This window comes from Ixodes scapularis, unplaced genomic scaffold (assembly GCF_016920785.2).
Source record: "Ixodes scapularis isolate PalLabHiFi unplaced genomic scaffold, ASM1692078v2 PGA_scaffold12__126_contigs__length_90152505, whole genome shotgun sequence".
In the NCBI taxonomy this organism is placed as follows: Eukaryota; Metazoa; Arthropoda; class Arachnida; order Ixodida; family Ixodidae; genus Ixodes; species Ixodes scapularis.
Window position 1 is genome coordinate 77,758,171 of NW_024609838.1, and position 25,729 is coordinate 77,783,899.

At 49.0% G+C, this 25,729-nt stretch overlaps 2 protein-coding genes across 2 annotated transcripts; both read right to left on the minus strand.

The window, feature by feature from the left end:
- Positions 1-1,193: 1,193 nt before the first annotated feature.
- On the minus strand, positions 1,194-9,312 carry LOC115319549. Its single transcript, XM_040219300.1, has 4 exons — positions 9,273-9,312; positions 7,319-7,395; positions 2,868-3,087; positions 1,194-1,361 (listed from the first exon to the last, which is right to left on the minus strand). Exons 2-4 carry the CDS (start codon positions 7,379-7,381, stop codon positions 1,213-1,215), a joined length of 432 nt encoding a protein of 143 aa, XP_040075234.1. The 5' UTR covers positions 7,382-7,395; positions 9,273-9,312; the 3' UTR covers positions 1,194-1,212.
- A 7,231-nt stretch (positions 9,313-16,543) lies between these two features.
- LOC120847504 lies at positions 16,544-17,863 on the minus strand. Its single transcript, XM_040219299.1, has 2 exons — positions 17,138-17,863; positions 16,544-17,028 (listed from the first exon to the last, which is right to left on the minus strand). The coding sequence occupies exons 1-2, from the start codon at positions 17,776-17,778 to the stop codon at positions 16,959-16,961; spliced, it is 711 nt and encodes a 236-aa protein (XP_040075233.1). The 5' UTR covers positions 17,779-17,863; the 3' UTR covers positions 16,544-16,958.
- Positions 17,864-25,729: the final 7,866 nt, after the last annotated feature.

Below are 25,729 nucleotides of genomic sequence, written 5' to 3' on the forward strand. Positions count from 1 at the left end.
TGCCCTGGCTAGTACCTTCTTTAAATAAAAAAAAAACGAAATTCCTTAGAGTGCTACGCCTGCTGGGGCGCACAAAAAAACAGTTTACACCACAAAAATAAACAGAGAACACTTTCTTAAATGTAAAAAGATTAAAATATTGCATTAGTTGCCCTGGCTAGTTCCTTTTTTAAATTAAAAAAGAGAAATTCCTTAAAGTGCTACGTCTGCTGGGGCACACAAACAAAATGTATAGTTTACACCACAAAAATAAACAGAGGACACTTCCTTAAATGTAAAAAGATTGAAATAGTGCATAAATTGCCCTGTTTTCTTTCAATATATAAAAAAAAAAATTATGAGTGATACGCCTCCTAGGGCACACACACATACACGAAAAGAACACATACTTCACAGCCCCGAAAAAATACTTCACGGAAATTGCCTATAGTAGCCCTGACTAGTTTCTTTTTTCTTTTTGTGATAAAAAAAAAAAAACAATTTTTTTACAGAGTGACAAATAAACAGATAATGTCAAAAGATTAAAATTATCCTTAAATGTAAAAAGATTAAAATATTGCATAAATTGCCCCGTTTTCTTTCAATATATAAAAAAAAATTATGAGTGATACGCCCTGCTAGGGCACACACACATACACACGAAAAAACACATACTTCACAGCCCTGAACAAATACTTCACGGAAATTGCCCCGACTAGTTTCTTTTTTCTTTTTCCGATAAAAAAAGAAAAAAACTTTTTTACAGAGTGACAAATAAACAGAGAACGTAAAAAGATTAAATTTTTTCATAAATTGCCCTGTTTTCTTTCAATATATATAAAAAAAAATTATGAGTGATACGCCCTGCTAGGGCACACACACATACACACGAAAAAACACATACTTCACAGCCCCGAAAAAATACTTCACGGAAATTGCCCTGACTAGTTTCTTTTTTCTTTTCGCGATTAAAAAAAAAAATATTTACAGTGACAAGTAAACAGAGAATGTAAAAATATTAAAATTATCCTTAAATGTAAAAAGATTAAAATATGGCATAAATTGCCCCGTTTTCTTTCAATATATAAAAAAAATTATAAGTGATACGCCTGCTAGGGCACACACACACAAAAAAAAAAACACATACTTCACAGCCCCCCAAAAAATACTTCATGTAAATTGCCCCGACTAGTTTCTTTTTTTCTTTTTGCGATAAAAAAAAAAAAAAACGCTTTACAGAGTGACACGCCTGCTGGGGCGGCCGAGATCAGATAAAACATTTGTCATAATATTGTTTAGACATGCCAGACGGTTGCTGACGTCATCTGCCTCCTCCGGGGTGTCGGGGTTTCGGTGATGCATGATGTAGTACTGCAAGGCATCTGAAAGAAAAATGAACATCAATAATTAGGACCATGGCAGATTTATTTGCACCCACCTGTTCTAAAATGGTGTGGAACTAATGTCCCAAATAACAAATATTATAAACAGTATGAGAGGGAATATGGAAGTGTGTGCGAATCCTACATGTGGCGCCAGTCCTGCGGCAGTAACGCAAAGCGACGCCTAGGAGTGAAGGGACCCTGCTGTTGTTAGCCCCTTGCCTCCCCAGTCTGTCGCCTGCTATGCAACTCGCAACCACTGAGGTAGAGGATCTCTGAAGCTCTAAGTACAGTGCGCCTCAAACTATCTGAAGAATGCTAGGGTTCCCGATTTCTATCCCATCCTGAGAAGGCATTCCAAACGTTTCGGTGACAAATGCAACATTAAGTAGCCGATACGAGCTCAATGTTTGGGATCCCAGTTGCGGCGTTAAGTTTGGGGTGCAGTGTACACTGGCGGCTGAATCATTAGCATAGATGTGCCAAATAGGGTTGCTGAAAGGTTCAGTTTGATATGCATCCTATTATGGAAATGATCCTTTCCAAGACTGAAATAGCCAATGTGAATGCAAATTGAGGGCTGCATATGTCAATTTGTTTTCCTCAGAGTTTCTACGTGCTTGCTGTTAAACATATTAAAGTACAGCTCACAATAACATTACTACATGCTTCTAGCCTAAAGTGAATGAATTATTCATTGCCTCGATTCTGTAACTAGATTATCATCATTTGTTGTTTGCGAGGGCATCTTTTACAAATGAATACACTCCTAATTGTGCTTACCCTTTTCTAAAATGTGGAGTCGGGTGCAGTTGGTCACAATAGAGATTAGCAGCGGGTGGAATTTTTCACAAGTCACTCACTGAGACCATTGAGACAAGCTATTAACGCCATGAACAACAGTCTCCAAGAAACTAGCTTGAAGATTAATAAAGCTTACAAAGATGCTAATTCCAATCCTTCAAAATCATATACACAGCAGGCCTTTGACCTGCTGCGTATATGATTTCTGCCCCTTACGTTCTAAGCGAACAGGTGCAAAACACATGGGGCAGGGGGACAGCCAGATGCCGATAGAGGCTTTTCGTACCTATGTATTGTTTTGAGTAGGCAGTGCCACAAGAGTGAACAGCACATGCTCCCGCTGTGTCTCATTCTGCTCATAATAGCACATCTCACATTCCACTTGCATGTTATGCAGCTACTTTTAAAGTCTTATGCCAATGTGCTGATAATATTGATATCAATTCTTAGATATTGTGTTTCCTATTCCAAATCATGGTAATCAATATTTCAGATTTCTTTGTTGTACAATGCTTGCATTCAACAACATGCCAAACATTTTCATGTTGCCACCCTTTCTGAGCACAAATTTCTCAAGAAATTCGGGCTCAAGCATAAGAGAACTTGATAAAATAACATCACCATAGGCACCTTCAGATTAGAAGTCTAAATCTTGACAAGACAAACCAAACAATATTTTCACTCGAGAAAGTTGAAACTTACTTTTCACTGCTGCCACCTTCCTCGGTGTGAGGGCTTGCTTGGCCACCCCTCCACTCCTCACCAGCCGGCGCCTGACCTGCCCAGTGACGCTGCGTTCTTGCAGCTGCTCAGCCGTCCAAAGGCACCGCATCACATCTTTCGTGAAGCGCCGGTCCGAAGGCAGCTTCATGAGGTGCCTCATCTTTTGCTCCGCGATGTAAACCTCGTCTCCGAGGTGGATCTGAGGAAAATGCGTACAAGAATAAAGGGTACATTCTACAATAGAACGTCATTGATATCTTCCCGGCTGCTATACTCATTAATGCCAGGTCCCGTGGAACTCTCATGAGAATGACTGTACTGTCGAGAACAGTTATAACGAAGTCAACGGGAGTCGGAAATCACTTCGATATATCCGCTATTTTGTTATAACTAACGTCAGTTAACTAAGTGAAAAAGGGAATGGAAAATCGTGATCCCTCAACTGTAGCCGCTATTTCATTATAACCGGTCTCAACAGTACTAATTTCACGTTTGCAGTGTTCGCCTTCCCGGTATTACGTCCAAAAATGACCACCCTCTTTCTTTGGCTTTGCTCATCTTGTTTTCATCAGTCTCTCAGTGCGGCGCCTTCCCCTGGCCGGGCATGACTTTAGACTTGAAAAGAGTTAAATCTTTTACAGCAGTTCGTTTCACCTCCTTCTCCGGTGCATGCGTGCATTTCTGTTCTGCTCAGAATTCTTGGTTTTGCTAGTTTAATTTTTGGCGCAGTTCAGAGTTTGTGACCGCTGTCGAATATGGCGTCGCAGAACAGGAAGACTTTCGCTATCAAGACATTTGCGCACAGATACATCACCAAAGAATCTCAGTCATCCCAGTTGAAACTCGCACGTCGGCCGGGTTATAAACTTCCCGACGATTACGCAGCCATAGTCAAAATGTTACGAGCAACCAGCTAAAAGGTAAACACTTCTGGGCCCGTTTGCTCGAAGCGCTAACCGCGGCTAAAGTTAGCCGCAGTACCTAGGAGAGGGATTATTTTAAATCACGTGACTGGCTCGGTAGGGATGCGGGAAAACATGGCGGTGCCCCAGTGAATGAGCTCCGCTCGCTTTGGAAATAATATGTCGTTGTAGCTGCAATATCGGGCGCGTTAGTCAGCAACGAATGGTGCAGGAGGCTTTCGCTTTGCTTTACCTCACTTAAACCGCAAAGCATGGGCAATGACATCGCCACATTTTTTAGATAGTCTTTCGATTCTGGGCATTCCTAAGCCTAAATGAACGCAATAATTGTCGGCATGGCAACGTCTTTGGAAGCGGATTGTTGATAGCACATAACAGCACACAAAAGCAGACAGCGTCCCAACACACCTTTTTCTAAATTATCCAAGCACCGAGGTGCATGCTACGACTGTAGTTGCACGCGTCGCACGTGCTGGCGTCTGCAGTAACCGTTTTAAAGCAAAAAGTAGAAAACAAATTTTGCCTTGCACGCGCGTTTGTTAAAGAATTATTATGATTTTTTACTTCGAATCTTTTATAAGAGGGAGGCCAGCGCGCGTGAACCGTGGAATTACACTTCCAGCGTTCTCCTCGCGATGCTTGGATAATTTAGAAGAACGTCTATTGGGACGCTGTCTACTTTTGTGTGCTATCAATACCCGGCCGATTCAGTCAAGGCAATCCGCTTTCCAAAGACGTTGCCATGCCGACAATTATCGCGTTCATTTAGGCTTATGAATGGCCAGAATCGAAAGACTATCTAAAAAATGTGGCGATGTCATTGCCCATGCTTTGCGGTTTAAGTGAGGTAAAGCAAAGCGAAAGCCTCCTGCACCATTCGTTGCTGACTAAGGCGCCCGATATTGCAGCTACAGCGACATATTATTTCCAAAGCGAGCGGCACTCACTCACTGGGCGCCGCCATGTTTCCCTGCATCCCTACCGAGCCCCCAGTCACGTGATTCCAAAATCCCTCTCCTAGGTACTGCGGCTAACTTTAGCCGCGATTAGTGCGTCGAGCAAACGGGCCCTGAAAGGTTAAATGGCTGCTGCTGCGATATGGCTGAGCAAGGGTCCAGCGGCATAGCAACCTGGGGGGCCCCGGGTACCAGGCGCCCTGTTGCGTAGGGGCATGCACCTCAGTAATTTTACTGGTTGGTCGCGATTTCTTGGAGTGAAAAGGGGGGATAAAAGATATAAGGGTGCCGGATAGCCTAGCTACGCCACCGCCAGAGTCCCTTGCTCCCTACAAAACAGTATGATTGGTTTGCCAGTGCACTTAAAGGGGCCCTGCAATCATATTTAAGCGTCTACCTTTTTCGCGGTTTGCACGTCTCTTGAAAATTGGGCAAGCCAGCGGGCACGGAGAGAGTAACTAAATATCAGTGCATCGTACTTTAACCGGACGACGCGGAAACCTCCTCCACCGACGGGGGCGATCCGCGGTACCGAAAGTGCGCAAAATGTGACGTCCGTGGTCCTGGGCTTACTACTGGTCAGAGCCGCTAAAAGCTTCTTTTTAGTCGAAATACAAAATATAAGTGGCGCAAACCGTTTCAATTATTTATAAAAGTAGCTTTTGCTCAGAATATTTATATCAGAAATGATATGAATGCAGTTTATAAAGTACGGAAACAAGAAATGGCCCGTCGACATACCCGCCACCAAGCGGTGGAAAAAGCGGCGCATACTAGAAAGAAGTAGTGGGATCAGGCGCCGACACGGAAAGGTCCCGAATGTATGCGGAGGCACTGCGGTCGAACCGACAGGAGGATCTGACCGGCTCCGAGCGTTCCGAAGGCGTTCGAAGAACAGCTTTGTCTAGAGGTTTGGCCGCTTCGCGGTATGGCAACGCGAAGTGGCTTCCCTTCTGAACTGATCTTTACCCCGTGTTTGCTATCGTTTGTGGCCAATGAAGTGTTATGCCGAATTAGCGTTTAATCGTGCAGCAAAAGCAATGACAGCCGCTCTGGCTGCCCGCTGTATACAGCCTATCCAGAACATGCTTTAGTGGCGCCCTCTCGCGCCGTCGACAAGGAGTGTGGCAGCCGTGAGCGCTTGCGATGAGCCCACTACCCCTCCTCTAGTTCACGGCCACTCAAGCAACCAAGGACGTCATGAGGGAGGTTAATTTTTGCTTGTTTTTGTAATTTTAATTTTCCTATAACTTTTAAAATAAAGCGAACTTCGAGAAAAGAAAAGTTTCACTAAGTTACTACGTTCAGTGCGCTCAGGTTCGGTGCAAATTAAAAAACCAGTAAAAAAGTGCTTGCAGGGCCCCTTTAAGACGCTTTCAAGGAGCGTTCTCATATTGCGCTATGATCAGCCAGCAGCTCCTAGATACAATTAATACCTGAGCATCATGAGATAAGACATTACCTCCGGCAAACCACAAAAACACATGCTGGATACGAGTGCTGCGTTGGCGTTCGACTGCGACCAGAGCCCTCAGCGAGTGGACGGGAGTCCCAGCCAAACGCTGACGCAGCACTGTATCCTATCAGCGCCCATGAGGGCCTCCCAGAGGCGACGTCAAGTGACGTGACGCACAGGCCTTATCTGTATCTAGAAGGTGTTGGGCCAGCTCCATACTATTTTTGAGGATTTGAACCTCCATTGGCGACGAGATGTTTTGGTGGCTCATGGGCGCTCTCCTGTGACGGCGCGGGTAGGATGCAAGCAGACGACGGGCTATGTAATAGCACGGAGTGGATACGTTAGTTTGCATCTATGCCAATTAAAAATTTTATTTGTTAAACAAATGTGTATGATGTCTTTGCGAGTGATCTTTCTAATCAATGATAGCACCTCAAAGTTGCTTTTTCTTATATTAAAACCCATTAAAATGGTCAGAAACAAGCGCGAGTTCCACACTACAGCTTGCGTAGCGTGCGTCAGGGCCATTCACAACCTCAGATTGTTTGTTTTTTTCCCGGATTTGTGGAGGCTTTTGTAGAAAAGCTTTTGTATTCACCAGAGCAAATGATGTGGTATCATCTTAGCTGTGCATGTGCACAGTTGTGTTGCAAAGCGCCACACACCTGTTTTAGCTATATTAAGCTTGCCGATACCGACGCTTCTATCCAAGTGTAACTCGACACTTGCTGACAAGCAGTTGTCAGCAACGGACACCTAGCTCCTCCTGCATTGAATACGTGGCAAAGAAGTTTGCCACATCGCGACTTCTGCTCGAAAGAAGAGCAGATATTTGCGTAACTTCTTAAATTGTCGGCCATGGCCCAGCAAATTCAGCGATTAATTAATTTGTTTTACCAAATTTTCACTACTTGATTACAAATTTAATATCGCTCGCTGAGAAGTGCATCACGCATTACGCGCAATTCCTTGGGTCAGCGAAACTACATTCTGTGACCTCAGTATAAGCACAAACTTTGAACATGTACAAGATTCATTGCACCGCCCCTTTAAAGGATACGCACGCTTTAACCAAAATTTAACCTTACTTACATTCCCCTGGAAGACTTCATACAACGGTGGCAGATTGCGTGGGGCCCGAACTCCAGCGTTCATGTCTGGCTGATGTCCTGTCCATGAAACACAAAAAGACGAGGCACTCTTAAAATTGAGCAAGGACACTATTTGGCTTTGTTTTGAATCAGCTGCTTCGCTGATGATGGGAAATAGACACCTTAAAAGGTCATTCCAGTTTATTCTTGTTATTGAGGAAGCTATGCTGTTCTTTTAAGGCTAGGGTGCCTTCATGTGTGCCTAGGGTGCCTTCATGTGTGCTTCACATAGAGTAATGCCAACTGCCTGTTTCCGTTTCCCACACCCTCTTCCACCGCCATTTTGTTCCTCTCATTGGAGAATTGTAGTAGCCCGTTTTCCTCCTCCACTACGGTATCCGTGAAGAAAACGCCGCAGAAACGCATGCGCGCCGCCAGCCTTGTCTGCATAGTTCAAGGTCTTGTGGCGGATTACCGAGCGCTATCCAGGTGCTTAGCGGGCTGCTAAAACGGTCTACTACAATTCCCCAATGTTTCCCCGTGCGCCGGAAAGTGGCCTTTGTGTCCATCGGTCTTCCCATCTGAGGGGGAAATAATAATCCTCCCTCCGTGGGTTCCACAACGCTGCTACGAACTTGTGAGATAAGGTGCTTGTTTCCGGGAGGGTTATAAGCCCCACGGATTATCACCAAGAACCAAAATGGCTGCTGGTTTGTCGGCGAGCGGTATTACAAAAGGTGGCATCACCCTAGCAAAGCGCACATGAAGGCTCCCTAGAAGTACCAAACAAACAAGGTGATTGAAATCTGCTAAATGTAGGGGGTGATATGGCACAGTGGAAATAGGAGTCTGTGTTCCTGATTGCCCTCATCTTCAAAATCTATGAACTTGAAACTCAAAAGTTAATTTCTACTGTACTTAAACCGTAAAGGCCGAAGTGCAAGCAGCACTCTCAGCCTGGCGGAAAGCCCTCCCCCAGTGTCATTATCTATACTCTCTCTCTAACTCCTAGCCTAAAAAAAGCACTCTGGGAGTTAGTCTCTATGAGTAGGAAACAATGAATGGGCCCATCAATGAAACTCCTATCCACTTGATGAAACACTCAACAATGTGCTTCCTCCCAACGTCAATGTGAAGGAAAAGTGAGGAGGAGCTGACAAAACATTAAAAGACACATGCAAAGGAAAAAAATTTTTTTTTAAACAGCTTGGATGGAAAAAGTATATAATTAAACAATTTTACAACCAAGAAAAAAAATTTTAGACCTATATTTATGGCGCTATAGGAATTCGTAGTTGGCGCCGGTGGGCGCCGCGGAAAAGTGTCCCTTGCTTATCACGTGACGGGCCCATATTTGTCACGTGGTGCTTGCGCTCTTTCGGATGCTTTCTATGGCCTCTAAAAGTAACTTATTCATCTTTGTTTGAAGTATAACAAAAAACTAAGATGAATAAGTAACTTTTAGAGCCCAAAGGAAACTCCTGAGAAAGCGCAAGCCGACGTGATAGACCTGTGCGCCGGTCAGACGGCGGCGACGGCGCCCCGAAGCAGACAAACTTTTGCGGCAGCGGCGGCGTGGAGAAACGCGTTGAAGCGGTGTTCGCACAACACTCACCGTGCGGCGGCGACGCACGGGCCTACCACGTGACTAGCGGCGGCTCCCGCGAGCGCCAACTGCAAATTCGTATGGCACCGTAAATATAGCTCTAAAAATTTTTTTTTTGGTTGTAAAATTGTTTTATGACAGCCTTTTTTCATCTAAGCTGTCTAAAAAAAAAGTTTTTTTCCTTTGCATGTGTCCTTTAAAAAGACTAACTAAGCAAGTTTTGTAAATGCCTGCTGTAAGGAATCATGGGAACCAGTTCCACCATGCTTTAAGGGGACCTTTCCACAAGCTCACCACAAGCTCGCCCAAAGGTCATAATTGCAACATGACCCTTGATGGTTCTATTTACCTAGATTTTCAACCTCCTGAAGATGAGGGAGAAGAGGAGCCGCTGCCGGGGCGGGGGGTCGAGCCAAAGCTGGGGCTTCGACTGGTGCAGCAGCAAGTGGTGGGAATGGGGCTGGGGCAGCTTCTGGTGCAAATGGGGCTGGTACTGGGGCTGCTACTGGCCCAGCAACAAGCGGTGGCAGGGCCAGGGCTGCTAGTGGGTCTGGTGCTGGCACTGCTACTGGCGCAGCATCAAGGGGTGGGAACGGGGCTGCAGCTGCTGCTGGGGAAAGCGGGGCTGGTGCTGGTGCTACTACTGGTGCAGCATCAAGTGGTGGGAACAGGGCTGGGGTCACTGGCGGGGTAGGTGGAGAAGCCAAAGCAGGAACTGCAACTGGAGCAGCAGCAAGTGCTGGAAACAAGGCTGCTTCTGGTGCCACTGCAAACATTGGCAATCTGGGTGGGAGTGCGACTGGCACTGGTGCTAGAGCAAAAGGGAGTGGTGGAGACCTCATATCTGTTACTTAGAATCAGATGAAGCAGTTCTTGCATTGTAAAGAACCTTCACTATATCTTTAAAAGGGCAGAAAAGCTGTGAGCTACAGCATGCTTTGAGGTCATCCCCAATATGTTTTGCCTTGAATATGCAAATGTGGCTTTCCTATGGTCTTCCAACGATGTTATGAACCTTATTAAATCAGATTTACCTGAGTGGGACGTCGAGGGTATCTGTGCGACATTGATGTTGGTAGCTTGAGAAGCAAAAAAAGTAGAAACAATTGGAAGAGTTGAGCATGCCGAATGGTTATACACAATCAAGAAGGCGTCTCTTTCATTCATTGGGAAACAATTTTTGAACGGTGCATTAAAAGTAATGTTTCAAGCAAAAATTTACCTGCACTCATGAGGTGTTTACTCCCCGAAGGCTTTGTGCGGGCAACCTCTGAAAAATGTAAAAACAAAAAATATTATCAAATAAATAGAACCCAAAGAATGGTATCAGCCAAGCATACCGATCTTCTCCAGTAGTGCGAGGCCCAGACGCCTACTGTAATCTTTTTCGTCCTTCAGGCGCTTGCGCAGCTGCGCAATCATGATGTCTTTCTGATGCAACTGTTCCGTCGAAGTGAGCTCCTCATCCGAGCTGTCGAAAGACTCAAACCTTTTCCTCTTGTTGTCTCTTGTGACAGTTCCCTAAAACGAGTTATAGTCGATAATTGGTTCATGGCATGAGCATTACATATAGATATTAGTGATGGACCAAACTTTTGCCCAATCAACGATGCGGCAAAGCCAAAGACCTTTTACACAGATAGGGCAATGCCGAATATGCCTGCGCTTTACAGAATGAACATAAATTCGGCAGAAAAGCTGGGTTGTCCAACTGTCAAGTTGATGTTTGAGGGGGCATCTTTTTGGCAGAAAGGTCTTAGGTGAATGTTAAAAACATTGTGATTGCTAAATAAATTGATAGCCTGCAGCAGGGGTTCTCAAACTGGGTTTCGCGAGCTGGTCTCATCGGTTCTGCAAACATCCAAATTGCACCCTCCTCCCTCCCCCTGCCCACAGACTGTCTAGCCTCGCACGCCTGTGAGCCAGGATCGTGCAAAGCGCCTTCACCTCTTTGTACTGACATTGCAATTGATATAGGGATATGTGAGAAGCGAAACAGGCAAGATCGCCTACGATTGTGCTTCTGTTCCTTCTCAGTCGGCAAAAATGGAGGGGGGTGGGGGTTCCGCTGCAAATTTTGAGGCTTGCTGAGGTCCCGTGGGAAAAAAAAGTTTGAGAACCCCTGGTCTAGAGTATAATTGCATCAGTAGTCACGATACAAGTGCTTTTGGTTTCAATTTGGAGACGTTATCAGTGCAAGCCTGCACATGTACAGAAAGCACTCTCGTTCTCTCTACGCGTCGCAGTCCCCCGTGTGCCCCGGACACAGCAGTTGAGCCTCCAGCAGAAAATATAACAATATTATAGTGATCATGGCAAGTTTTTTTCACTCAACACCAACTTCACATGCGAGTGTGCGTCCTACATTCTCAATACCTTGTCTCTAATCTGTAAAATGCCAATTTGTGTTTAGGATGTGAAAGTTTATACTTCATCTCACAAGTTGTCTTCAACCCTGGCAAAGGCATGGGTGCAAGTGTGTGGTTTCTTAAAGTGCCTTGTAGGCGCGACTGCTCATGCAAACTATAAACATCCTGCCCAGCTACGCTTTCGCAAGTGTGCCTTTGCAAGCACTGAGGCCGACTTGTGAGATGAAGTATAGGAAGATGGAAAGAATCAGGAGTTCCAGATGTGTAATGCAGAGTATGCAAGTTCCGTTTAGTTTTGGAGAGATGTGCAACCCTAAACTTTTGTCGCAATCGCACCGATGTCTGCCCAACTTTGGTCGAGTTTTGCTCCGGCAGTTGGGCATCTGCCGAACTTTGCCGAATTCGTACTTTGGCAGATCCAGTCCATCACTAATACATTGTCACTTTTTAAAAGTAAAAAAAAAATCGATATTTTCTTAAAATAACTTTACCTTCGATTCTTTTTCCCTTTCGTTGAAACTTTTATATATTTTTTCCTGGGCAATTTGATGTGCTTGAAGTTTCCTTGCCTTTTGTGCTTTTGAAGACATCTGAGAGCCGCCCTGAGGGGAAATTTTAGCGTATTACATCACAGTGCTGTTTCTGAAGAGGCAGAAGAAACAAAAGTTCAGTTAAACTAGCAGAAATTACTGAAGAATGTGAACAGCCCCTTTTACATATGTTGCGTTATCTAGCAGTGGCCTTTCCCAACTACATGCAGGCGGTTTGGCTAGCCACTGTAAGCCACCTCTGGTACAGCCAGCACGGAATGAAACCCGAATGCCGGAACGCGCGGCCATCGACACAGGCTGCTCCACCTGCAGGGCCCCTGAGAACTAATGAAAATGCGCCGGGGGCGGGTCCTACTAAGATATGCTCTACCCTCATGCGGCGCGTCTGAGACTTCCGCCTCTCGCCAGTGGCGCGCTGTAAACACCGTAACTCGGGGTGCTTTCATGTCGCCGCACTGTCGCCAGGTCGACACCTGCGGCTTTCGCGCGGCGCGAGAACATCGATGCTAAAAGCAGCTGCAAGCTGATTGCGCGCACGCCAGCAGAGCACGCCCATGGTGTCTTTTCCTCCTGGCGTGCAGTTTTTATAGTTTGTAATACCTCTCATAATTTATTGTTAGCCATACTTATAGCGAAACAGCGCGACATATGAGACAGAACAAGCTGCGACACATAACGAGTGCTGACACCCAACTGAAGGTTGCTACTACAAATATTTAGTATATAATATATGAGCACATCCATACGTCCATTCCCAGAGCTCGTCTATTAACCTCTCATATTCTTCCGGATTGTATGCCTCGCTCCAAATGCCATAATGCAGGTCTACCAACTCGTACACTCAGCGAACATTTTCCTTAATTCCTTGAGCCTTGGAACAATTCGTCACTCTGTTCAGATTTTGGTCCGATCTGTCCAGCGCTCCCATTAATTATCACTTTGTGTATAGCAATAGCGAAAAGAAAAGTTGAAACATTTAGTGCACAGAAGACCCGTAGTGCTTGACGACGTGTCATTGGAACTATGCAGAGGCTCCAGTGAACAACTTGCCGCACGCGGTTTCTGAGAAATAGTGAAACGTCAAAGGTGCGAAATAAAATTTGTCACTGGCACGGCCATACTCTTAGTTTTCATGCGGCAGTGCGACAACACAAAAGCAACCTGAGTGACGGCGCTCACAGCGCGCCGCCGGCGAAACGTAGAAGCCCCAGACGCGCCGTGCGAGGGTCGAGCACGTCTTAGTAGGATCCGCACCCCGGCGCATTTTCACTAGGTCTCAGGAGCCCTCCAGGTGGAGCAGCCTGTGTTGATGGCCACACGTTCCGGCATACAGGTTTCATTCCATGCTGACTGTACATCGACAGTGATTCAAGCATTTGTGTTCATGCTGCTCAACGAGGTAGAGGGGCGTAAGCGCGAAACACATTTATGACGAAACCGTCCGATCCGACGTCCGATCAGGCAATAAGACAGACGGAGGTGAGGGTTTTCAACGCTCTCCGGTGCTACGAAAACCCTCATCCCCGAAGGTCATTCGGGCAGTCCGCACGTCGGATCGGACGGTTTCGTCGTACATGTGTTTCGCGCTTTAGAGCAATAAACTGGTATTCCGTTCACCCAGCAGAAGTGACCCCCCACTTGGCTGCCATCATGTTGTATGATTTTGACAAGACACGTGACCGTACCAAATCCTGAAGCTTTTACACAAAACCAAGCAGATTTCTTTTGCAATCTCTAAAAAATATGATAAACTATTTTTTTAATACGTTAGTCGCAGAGATCAGTGTCTAGCTATGATAAAAACCCAAAATACAGCACCGCAGCTGACGGCATCTAGCGGAGGCATTGGGAAGCTCCTCAATTTTTCGTCGTAAAAGCACATGTTGGACTCAGAACGAACTAAGCATAACTTATCTCGTCGGTACCGTTATTAAAGATCAATAAGCAATTATTTGTGCACGGTACTTTGTTAAAATCTAGACAAAAAAGTATTAGGTCACGTGTTAGTGGTAAAAAAAAGCGTGACATGGCATGGCCAATCAGGGGTCACTTTCAGCTGCCAGTTTATCGCTCTAACCGCTTATTCACACTGGAAGCGGATCCGTGTTCGCAACCGCTTTGCTAACGTGGATCCGCTTCCAGTGTGAATGAGTGGTAACGCCCTCTACCTCATTGGTGCTGCTGCTCTGTTGTTACTTAGAAGAATCCTTTTCACTGTTTCATTGCAGTTTATGAAAGAGTTAACTTGGGTTTGTTCATAATTCTAGTCAGGAGGCAAACAGAAGATTTGGGTTTTAGTAAGGGACTATAGGTGACATTCACATGACGTCACTCGCTAGGTTCGCTGCCATCGCCCACCGCGGTCGCCATCTTCGAGGTCTCTTGCTATCGCGAATGCCATCTCGCCGGACCTTTTGAGCGTGGTTTAGCAGTATTTTACAAATTTAAAGGGTTTTTTTGATCGAAACTAGGGGTTATTCTTATACTTTGGTACTTCTGAAGCGTTGTGGGAGTATTTTTTGTGTGTTTTAGTTTGTTTTTGTCGCAATCGGACTCGTTTACCGCGGCCGCGTTGCTCCCTCGGCTCCATGACGCGCTCCGTGTCGCCCGCCGTGCCGACGGCAGTAGCTCTTGCAAGAACTAATTTTTCTACTTTGGTGCTTTTGCAGCACGGTGTGATTACTCTTTGTTTTGTTTTGCTAGTTTGATTATTGTTTTTCTCTTGCTGATTTTCTGTACTACGGCCGTGTAACCGTGTGGCTCCATCGCCGCTGTGTCGTACATACGTCGTGCCTTCGGTGTTCGTTCCTGTGCAGAAACATACCGTGCGGCTCACAGGGTGCGCAGCTTATAAAAAATGCGGCGCATTTTCATTAGCCCAAGCGATTTAAAAACCGCATGTAAGCAATTTGGCGAGCGGAAAGACAAGCGACGGCGACCCGCTTCGCTGCCGCTCGGTCACTCGCGCGACGAGGCAAACCGCATGAAAGCGACGGGAGCCACGACCAAGGCGAGGAGCGCTAAGTTTTCTAGAAATCCCAAAACCGAGCTACGCGACGAGTGACAGTGAAGGGTGAACCGCATGTAAGCGATTTAGCGAGCGATGGCGAGAGCGACGGGAGTCGGCGACGAGCGACGGGGGTCGGCGACGACCGACGGAGATTTCTTGCGGTCGGTCGTCGCGTCGCTTGGCTTTTGGATTTCTAGAAAGGGTCGCTTATCGCCTTGGTCGCATGCTCCCGTCGCTTTCATGCGGTTTGCCACGTCGCGCGAGTGACCGAGCGACAGCGAAGCGGGTCGTCGTCGCTTGTCTCGTCGCTGTCGCTCGTCTCGTCCCGTCGCTCGCCAAATCGCTTACATGCGGTTCAGCCTTTACACACGGTACTTGGCGGCAACAAGGAAAACGGCCCGCCCCCGAGACCAACTTTTCTTCTCTCTTCTGTTCAACGAAGCTTCAACGATATGAAATTAGCACACACTAGCAGCGGACGACCGCGTAGCGTACCCAAGCCAGTCAAACCGAGACCTCGAAGATGGCGGATCGACGGTGGCACTCCCTGGCAAAATCGAACCTGCAGGCTCAGTGAATACCACCTATAGGTGGCACTGAGGTCTATTTAAATGTCTACTGGGAATGCCTAGCTATGCTAGGCATTCCCAGTAGATGGCATATGGAAATTAACTAGATGCTAGATGGCATATGGAAATTAACTTAATTAAAACATGAGCTTACCTTCTGCATGGAGGTGTTAACGTTTGGAAGGCCGTCCAGTATTCTGGGTATGGCAGCCCTAGCCTTCTGCATTTTCCGCACCAGCAGCTCCACAGTTGCTGCAACGATTTCAAGGAAGTTAACAGAGCATTAATTGCTTTTGGAAAATGCTACAAGCTGGGTCCATATCACATGAGCGAATGACATTTTAGCGAACCGCGACATTTGAGCGAATCAACGTTTTAGCGAATAACGGGGGCGCGCGTTAACCCCTCCACCGTGCTGCGGTTTACGCCGCTTCGCGAGTCTGCGGCGGCTCAATACAAAAATGTGAACCCATTTGGCCCACCCAAAAACGCCGCTTCACGGCGTCCGACTATTCGCTGAAGGGGCGTTCGCTAAAACGTCATTCGATCAAGTGAGTGCCTCCCTGGTCTTTCCTTCAATCAAGCTCGCTCGCGCCCAGCTTCACGTGGTACAGTACGTAGCTTGAACAAAGACCTCCCGAACCGGCGACTTTTCAACGGAGCTCCCTAACATAAGGTTTATATGTCAGTAAAATACATACCTCCCAGCATCTCCACGGTGCCTTCGTAGAATCCTCCGTCTTCCCCCTTTTCGGATACCCAAAAAGCTTCGTACTTGGTCTTTGGGTTGAAGTCTTCGTCGTCACTAGGACTAAACCTTCGGATTAGGGACGCAGGTAATATTAGGCGTCCGCCATCCGAATACTTTACATACGCAAACATTGTTTGTCCTGTCGCGTTCTCAGATACGGTCACTGCGAACAACACGGCACCTCAATCACAAGATAATAGACGAACGATCCAGGGTTCCAGATAAAAATTGAATCGAGCTGCGGCTGGTCTCTGCGTCCGCAGAACGACGGTTGCGGCGTGGTTGGCGTGGTTGCGTGTGTGTGTGTTCGTCGTTTGGTTTTAAACGTCACCTAGGTTAGCCTAGCACGGGGTAGCTGGAAAGTCGGGTTATGGTTTTTGTGTCTCGTAGAAATGCCAACATGGCTTTCAGGATGTTCTGACACTTTCGTCCGGAACCGTCGGGTGCAAGGATGTCATTAGTTGTGAGGTCGCTCTTGCCAAGTCTTTTGCGCAGTGCTGCTCGTTGAGTTTCGTATGCTGGGCAGACACACAGAATGTGTTCCACCGTCTCTGCGGAGTTACACTGGGAGCAAAGTGGGTGCTGCCCCTTACCTATCTTCGTAAGGAAAGCATTCGTGTAGGCCGTGTTTGTGCGCAGGCGTCGCACAAGAGTCTGCGCCGCCCGAGATAGGCCGGACAGCGCACCTCTTGGTAGCGCCGGTTTTGGCTTGCTGTCTTGAAGGTGCCAGTGGACGTTGAGTGCCGCCTGCTGTGGGTGTGGTGGTGTGGGGACAGTGCGAGGCGCTAGGTGAGCTTCACCGGCCAGACTGTCAGCCCGTTCGTTGCCCTTAATGCCAGTGTGTCCTGGGATCCACTGGAAACATACCGTAGATCCGTGGGTTAACAGGAATGATAGAGTTTGTCTCGCTGCAGTGGTCGCGGGATCCGCGCACTCTGCATTGGCCATTTTCTGGAGGGCACACCTTGAGTCGGTGAGGAGCACCATCCGGTGAGGTGACAGCTGGGCAGCCGCTTGGAGGGCCTTGTCAATAGCCACTAGCTCGGCCGTCGTGGAGGATGTAGGCGCCTGTAGCCTGCCGCACCATTCCAGGGCTAACTCCGGGATGTAGAAAGCTGCCGTGCTGGATGTTCTAGCCTTGTTTACAGAGCCGTCCGTGTATATCTGCAGCCAACCACCGTAGCGTTCTTCGATGTGTTTTTCCACAGCTTCTCTGAGAGCGTTGATCGGTCCAACTTTTTTGGCTCGCAGGCGCTTGATCCGTAGCTCGATGGATACCTTGGCAACTTCCCAGGGCGCTACCCTTGCTTCGCTCGTCATCGTCGGTAGCGGGCCGGCTATGTTTAGGAAATCTTCTACCGTGTCGTGCCATGACCCTTTGGTCCGAGCTTGGATTCGCTGCAGGAACCACCTTCCTGGGAGAGTCGTAGAGAGCCGGGCTAACTGGGAGAGTCTTCTGGCTCTGGCCTGGACTGTAAGCGGCTCTGCTCCCGCCTCCTGGAGTACCACAGCATTCTTGGCCGCGTTGGGAATTCCCAGTGCTGTACGTAGCCCGCGTCTGTGCCCTTGCTCCAGCCTCTCCATATCCGTCTGGGACGGGAACATGTAAGGAAGCCGGTACAGGATTCTAGACGTCACCAGCGCGGACTGGGCGCTAGTGATGGTCCGTTCTGTGCAACCCCATGTGGTACCCGTCATGTGGCGGGCAGCGTTCATGGCCGGCCTGCATACGGCGGTTGTCGCTTTCACTGCTTGTGCCCAGCGCAACCGACTTGTGATGACAATTCCTAAGAAGCGTTGTTTGTTCACACACGTGAAGGGTTTTCCTGCCAGTTTGACGTCAGGGGGGCGAAAACGTCGACCATTTCCGCGTACCGGCATCCAGACAGTCTTATCCTGGGAGAGGGATAGCCCGGATTTGGTCAGGAAGGTGTCTACCGCTTGAACGGCGCTTTGTATGCTGCGGTGGATCTGCGTGGTGTAGATGCCCGTAACCCAGAGGCAGATGTCGTCTGCGTAGATCGACACCTGAACCGGGAGAGGGGTCGAAGGAAGAGAGTGCGGTAGTGGCGCCATAACCATGTTGAAGAGAATCGGGCTTAGCACGCTTCCCTGAGGCAGTCCTCTGTGAAGCAGTCTTGGCGAGGATGCCGCGCCTTCAGCTTGATACTGGATCTTGCGTCCGGTAAGAAAATTGGCCAGGAAGACTTGAATTTTTCCGGTCAGTCCAATCTCAGTCAATCTCCGGAGTATAGTGGATGGCGGCACGCCGTCGTAGGCTCGTTCCACGTCGAGGAAGACTGCCACCGTGTTTCTCCGCCTGTTCTTGTTTTCCTCAAGGTCGCTCGTGAGGTCCAGGATGCTGTCTTGTGCTGCCAGCCCTCTCCTAAAGCCAGTCATGCACTCCGGGAGACACATGCGTTCTTCCAGGTACCACCGAAGGCGCCACTGCACAAGTCTTTCGAACAGCTTACTTATGCACGAGGTCAGCGAGATTGGGCGGTAAGACTCAGCTTTGTCTGGGGGCTTCCCTGGCTTCAGTAGTGGAACAACCGTTGCTACTTTCCATTCTTCTGGGACGTCGCCAGAGTCCCATATGGAGTTGAACCAGGTGAGGAGGGCCTCGAGTGCATCGTTCGTTAAGTTCGTGAGCGCCTGGTAAGGGATCCCGTCGGGCCCAGCTGCAGTCTTCTTACGACACTTCCGGAGGGCGCTTTGGAGTTCCGGTGCAGTAAAGGGGGCATCTAGGGGCCCAGGCGCAGCGTCGGGTGCCAGCGGTCGTTCCGTCGCTTCTGCGGGGGCGTACAGTGCGCCTTGTCTCTCTGCTGCATCCACGAGTGTTACGTTAGCCGCAAGCGCTAGGACTTTCAAAGCGTGTCTTGTCCGACGTTTCCCGGTCATTGCCCCCAGTACCGCCTACAACTTCGCGAGGGAGGTGGGTGCGTTGACGTCTTTGCACATAAGCTTCCATCTATTTCTAACCAGCGCTTTAGCGTGTCTTCGCAGCTTGGCTGATATTCTGTTGAACTTGGACTTATCCGCTGGATTGTTTGTCCTGCGGTACTTCCTCTGCGCCCTGGTACGTGCCGCTTGGAGATTGAGGAAAGTAAGGTCCGGTTTGGGGAGCCATTCCGAGACACGGGACGTGCGCGTTGCCGCCTGCAGCGCGTGAACGATGGCTTCTGGGATGTCTGTTTGGGTGAGGTCCAAGGACGCACGGAAAACGTCCCAGTTCGTGCACGATCGCGTCACCTTTCGGGCCGTCTGGCACCCCTTTATCGTGATATGAATGGGGAAGTGGTCGCTTCCTCTGGTATCTGGTGCTGTTTCCCAAGTCAGCTCCAGCGATGGTGTGTGTGCTGTGACGTCGAGGACACTATACGTTCGAGGGGGCCTGAAGAAGGTAGGCGCACCGTTGTTCGCGACAACCAATCCGAGCTCTTCTATCATTTGATTGAGGGCGTCTCCCCGCTTGTTGGTTTTCTGACTTCCCCATACCTCGCAGTGCGCATTGAAGTCGCCGCACAGTAAAAGGTCTCCCTCAATGCCTTTACACCACTCTACAATGTCCTTCGTCGGCAGCGGCGTACCATCGGGACGTACGTATCCGACGAGTACATGCAGCGAGCGATTTCCGAGGCTGACTTTTGCGGCCACGAATTCCGCCGATAATGTACACAGTCGGCTGGTGTCAACTGGGACGTAAGGCACCCCTCGTCGAATAAAAAGAGCCGCGCTCCCATGGGGGAAACTAGGTATGGATTGGGTTGTAAGTTTCACGTATCCTGGTAAAGTTTGCTTCCCTGGTAACCCTGCCTCTGCGAGTGCCAGCACAGGGCTTGGATAGCGTTGCAGGTGCAGGCTGAGCTCACTGTGTTTGACGGAGAGACCTCGGCAGTTCCACTGCAGCACAGTTGGTACGTCACTCCGCCTAGGGTGGGACTCTTCCTTAGGACAACGGGTTACTGTTGTGGGAGATTGGTGTTGTGGGCGCATGGTGCGTGCTCAGGCGGACTGTGGGGCGATAGCCTCGAGACTTTCGCTGACGGCGTCAAGAACTTCCAGTGCGAACTTGGCTTCTGGTGTGTGGCCCCGTGCTTGGGCCAGTTGCCTTACTGCGCGAAACAAGCGTGATACCATTCGGAGCAAGGCGACGTCAGCTGTCTCCATCGTCGCAGGAACTTTGCCCTGAGCCCTTCGTGCGGCCTTGGCATAGCGGCAGCCCTTGTCCTCCATCGTAGTGTCGTCCGGCCGGAGACCGCGGCTGTGATTCTTCTTTGGAGGGTGAGTGGTATCCTGGTCCCTCCTTTTCTCCCTCCCTTCGGTCTGACTCCCTGGCAGCGGCGGGAAATCTGTTAAGGATAGCCTCTGTTGGGACCTCGCCTTGCGAAGTTCTGTGTCCGCTGCTTGCGCAGCGTTTCGGTGACCCTTGCCGGTGTTCTGCTTGCGTATAGCCGCTTTTGCTTCCGAGTGGGTGTACGCCGTTTTGGCGCGCATCTTGCACACCCGGCGTTCTTTCCTCAGGACTGAACACTGGCCGGAAGTTGCTGCATGGCCCTTTCCGCAGTTGATGCAGCGAGAAGTTTCACTGTCACACGCCGTGGATTCATGCCCGCCCGAGCACTTGGCGCACGTCTGCTCTTTTTGGCAGGCCGCTGCCACGTGTCCGATTCGGTTGCATCGAAAGCACTGCAGTGGTCTTGCCACGTAGAGCGTGACTGGGTGACGCACGTACCCCATGTGGACGTAGTGCGGCAGGTCTTTGCCTGCGAAGGTGACTCGGATTGTGGTGCTCTTCCCCAGACGCCGCACGTCGAGGACTTGGTGATCTGGGGCCCGCAGGGCTTCGAGAATTTCTTTATCCGTCAGTGCCTGGTCTACATCACGGACGACTCCCGCGATGTGGCGGACCTTCCAGGGTACGCGTGCGTCGACAGGCGTCTCTCAGATCTTTTGAATTTGAAGGAGCGCTGGCACAGCTTCTTCCGTCAGGACGTCGACTGCTATCAAATTTTTCCTGCCGTTGACACTTATCTCCCTGACCTGCTGGGAAGCAACGGAGCCAAAGAGGGCATTCAAATGAGGTCTGCTGAGCGCCCGGACGCTGGTCTTGTCTGTCGGTCGGAACAGCACCGTGTGTCCATTGGCCGCGTTTTTAGATGACGTGCGAGATCCCCAGGAGACCACGGTGTCACCGCTGTTTGTCGAGGCTCGCCGACTTTTCTTGGACCTTACGGGGATAAAACCGTCGTCGGTGTCGTCCCTGTCACTGGTCAAGGGTACCGCCGCTTCTTCCATGCATGACTCGACGTCGGAGAAAGATGCATCCGACATGACCGACGAGGGTGGAGAGCTGGCGTGGCAGTCCCTTTTCCGGTGCTGCCGTCCCGGAGTTACCGGTAAGGCCGGGATTTGATGTGTCCGGCCAGGTCTTGCAGACGCGCCTCCGGAAGCGGCGGCCATCCTCTTCCGCTCTTGATTGCGTTGCCTGCAGCTCTTTCAGCAAAAAAAAAAACAAAAAAAAACTGCAGTGCGAAAAGAGACTATAAGGACAAGATGCGTCCGAACTGTTAAAGTGAAGCAACTCGAAACCTGACTAAATCCCGTGACTTCGTTCGTAAAACTGCGTCTAGAAAGTTCCAGACAAGCGCGAACGTCGGTGGTTGAATCGTAACTCCGGCGTGGTTGCGGCGCTTTGTTATGGCTTTGTGCTTTGTCGCTCAGTGTTGCCAGATGGAACAAATTGAAGTCAGTAGATGGACGCCAAAGAATCAGCAAATACTATTATATATATATATATATATCAACGAGGTAGAGGGCCTTAGAGTGATAAACTAGTATACCGCTCATCAGGCAAAAGTGACCCCCGATTGGCCGCCGCCATGTTGTACAATTTTGACCACTAGACACGTGACCAGGCCAAATCTATGACGTAACCAGACCAAATCTTTGGCGTCAACGAAAAGATGGCAGCGCCCAGTGCGTGTCGGAAGCGTTGTGGGCGTTGATCGGAGTGTGTGGATTTCGTGAGCGGAATTCGGTTTTTGAGGGTTTTGTGGGCTCTCCCGCGTAGGAATAACGTGAAGTACGAGGGAATGAGGCTTTTCTTTTTTACTTAATTCAGAGTAAGCCAGATTCGGTCCCGTGCTTCTCGTACGGGCTCGGATCACTACCTCGGACATCGCTCGGTCGTTCGAGTTTAATTAAAATATCCGCAATCGTTAACCACGGGAGCTCCTCCATAATCGCTGAGTCGAAGGATACGTCGAACCCATCCGGAACGCGGAGTCTAAAGGTATGTAGGACGTAACCAGAACGCGGAGTTCTAACGCGGACGTGCCCGGGCAATTTTCTTAGCTCGACCGTCAAGATTCGCATTTGAAGCAGCGAGTGAAGTGTTGAAATCTCCGAACTGCTCGGTGCTGAGCTAACTACGGACCACTTCACTATGTGATCCGTAGTGACGTGAAAAAGACCGACGGCGGTCACTCCGGGCGGACGGCGGCTCCCGGCCGCCTGCCGGGTGCCTTCTGTGAAGGGGCGACAGTCGTGTAAGCAGTACTGTACCAGCTTCTCTTATAGTTATGTTGTTTTCGAGCAGCTTCCCGATCATTAAAACCCCGCAAACGCGTGCCGAAATTTCAAAAGGTGTCTGCCAACCTGGAAAGCCTTGAACTCCCAGGGAATTTCGGATCATCTGGGAAAGTCAGGGAATCATTCAAAAAGTGGGCTAAATAAGGGAAGACGACTAGTGAAAGCGGCATGGCGGTTGCTCGTCGGCACGGCCATGCTGAATGACATTGCCGAAATGTCATCCTTCGACTCAAAAACTCAAGGAATTTGATCAAAATAGTCAGGGAAAAACTTGAAAAAGTCGGGGAATTTGAAATCAGTAGTTTGTTAGACACAATGTTTGATTTCCTTGGCACTCCACACGTTTTTAGACACGACAGGCACACGCCCGTGTATCACACGCCAGCCAGGCCAAGCGGCTGTCAGCCACTTGTGCAAGGTCGATAAGACGCAAGCGTGGACCGCTCTCGGACTGCTGTAAATACACCAGCGGGAGCGTCCGGGCGCAGTCCGACTGCCCACGCTAGGACACCCGACACAGACTCCGCGTCCTGGGTACGTCTGACGTATCTTTAGATTTTGCATCCTAGGTACGTCAGACCTGTCTTTAGACACAGCGCCTGATAATAGTAGTGAATAGGGTCACGTTCAGTGCGCAAGTCACTTTATTACACTCGGAGAGCGGAATTCCATTCCCGTTGCGCAGGTAGTTCCCGAGCTAGGCATGCACTTGAAGACTATGTTTCACTCTTTCATAAAGCAAGCCTTGCGGGACCCCTCCGCCCTTGTGCAGGTCGTGTCGCCTTTCCTCACGTAACTCCCGCAGGTTCAGTGAGTTGCCGAGCCACTGCAGCCCTGGCGTCGCTCGGTACATACAAGAGGCGGCTCACGTCGGTCGTCCAGCAGCGTACTGGAGGTTACGCAAAGCTCGCAGCCTCCTTGGTGCACGCAAGACGAGGCTGAGCAGAGCTCCAAGCTCTTCTGATGCACATGTGCACTCCAATGAGACCGGTGTCGCACCCCGATTCCTAGAGATGTGGTCGCACTGGCAGTCTTGTCGGTCCCTAAGGGCCGTCGAGGAGTGCCAGAATCAAAATTCCATCCTTCTTGCGCAGGTAGTTCCCCAGCTGGTCACTTCATTGACGACGTCGCACCCTCTCTGGAAGCAAGCTTCGGGATGCTCTTGTGCACCCATTTGCAGGTCGTGTCGCCTTTGCTCACGTAACTCCCGCAGGTCCAGCGAGTTGCCGAGCCGCTGTAGCCCCGGCGTCGCTGGCCGTGCATCCTGGTCCTGGTCGTGCATCAACCACCGCTGCCCATTTCCGCTGAGTGCTTGGGTGTGGTAGCTTGACGTGCTTTCGCAGAAAGCTGTATGCCTTTGCCGAGTAAAAATGGAGCGTGAGGGCAAACTTGCGCACATCCTCTGTACATGCGTTTTTGTTGCGCCTGACTCTTTTTAAGACGAGGTTGCGCATTGTGTTGGTGAATGCATTGTCAAGTATGTCAACTGCTGGCTTAGGAAGTCGTTTCCTCAGTTCACGGAGCAGCGTGTTCAGCTTCCTAATCCTGGCCGTCTTCCGATTGATCTTCTTCTTTGCCTGTTTCAACAGTTTCCTCGCCTTCTGCAGCTTTTGCCTACTCGTGGCCAGGACCCTGTGCAGTCGTGGTGACACAGCTGCGTACGAGTGGTCACCGAAGGAAGTGTTGCGTCGCATGAACACAGCTTCAGGGGGAGTCTCTGACGTCGTAGCCTGAGAGGGGGAAGTAACCAGCTTTACATTGCTTCCAGAACCAGCAGCAGCTTGGGCCTCTCCTGGGGTTGGCTGATGAGTCGTCGATCCAGGCTGTCTCTCTGGAGGGTGAGACCTGTCAGCAGAACAACGAGCGGTGACATTCAAGACTGCCTGTATTCCACAAGACTGTGTGCCAGGGCATGCATTCTTGGCAGGTTATACTGTGCAGTGTGATATGTGACCACACCTTTTATGCGTTGGCCAGAACTGGCACTGACCCACAAAAAGGGGGTGCTGGCAGTTCTGGCTTATGAATAGGGTTCCATGTTTTGGGTGTTTTTTAATTTGTAAGTATTACCTGGCTCAGTGAGCAAAAAAAGAGCCGTGATCAAAGGGTGCAGCCAAAAGCTGTAACCAAAAGTTGTGTCCCAATGCCGTGACCAATGCGACGCAATCTAAGGAAAAAGAAAATAAGAGAAAAACAAACAGCTGTGCTCACGTTATCATTTTTGTCATGTGACTTAATTATTAATCACGTGATCGAACAAAAAATAAACCTAGAAATAAATTATCCCCTGCCCGGTTTCGAAGCTAGGCTCTCATGATCGCAAAACTAGTGTGCTATTCATTGGGTCAACCTTGCTCATTGACGTCAATATAACTCGGCCAAAGGTAATGCTCACGCATTCTCACATCATGAAAGAAAGCTGAGGTGCTCTCGTAGTTTTTTTTTTTTTTTTTAAAAAATGGGGGTCATTTTTTGGTGCTTATTTGTTCTCTCGAAGCTTGAGCTTATCAGTGTCTTTTTTTGATATCGACTAAAACTCGGAGTGTCACGGTACTTATGTGGTAAAAGCAAATGCATATCTGTGACGTTTCTAGGAGACACAACATGATATGCACTATCCATTGCTAAATGGAGCACATAAAAACAATTTCCAAAGAAAAAGAGCAGCCTCGCAGACAGTTCAGTGCGGTCGGTGTTGTGGTTCAACAAAAGTACAGACGTTTATCAAGGTTCCCTGCCATGGAAAGTGCAATTTCTCTTCAAAGCAAGCTCAATTCGGGTCCTTTCGGTTTTTGCAGATTTCAAGAAAAATCGTTTGAAGGTCATATTTTTATGTATATCAGTATATACTGAAAACACGTAACCCACTTATGATTGAATGATTGTAAAAAGCATACAGCATGCCATGGAATTATTATAATGGTTGTGGTTGAAAGTGTTGCAAAGAACCTGAATGTTTTAC

Bases quoted from the DNA above. Each gene is read 5' to 3' on its own strand.
- LOC115319549 (XM_040219300.1), bottom strand. From the start codon at position 7,381: ATGAACGCTGGAGTTCGGGCCCCACGCAATCTGCCACCGTTGTATGAA. The intron at 3,088-7,318 runs GTAAGTAAGGTT...CATTTTCCTCAG, and splicing joins ATGAAGTCTTCCAGGGGAAT to ATCCACCTCGGAGACGAGGT. The intron at 1,362-2,867 runs GTAAGTTTCAAC...TTTTTCTTTCAG, and splicing joins GAAGGTGGCAGCAGTGAAAA to ATGCCTTGCAGTACTACATC.
- LOC120847504 (XM_040219299.1), bottom strand. From the start codon at position 17,778: ATGTTCCCGTCCCAGACGGATATGGAGAGGCTGGAGCAAGGGCACAGA. The intron at 17,029-17,137 runs GTGTGCCCTCCA...GTATGTTTCCAG, and splicing joins GTGCTCCTCACCGACTCAAG to TGGATCCCAGGACACACTGG.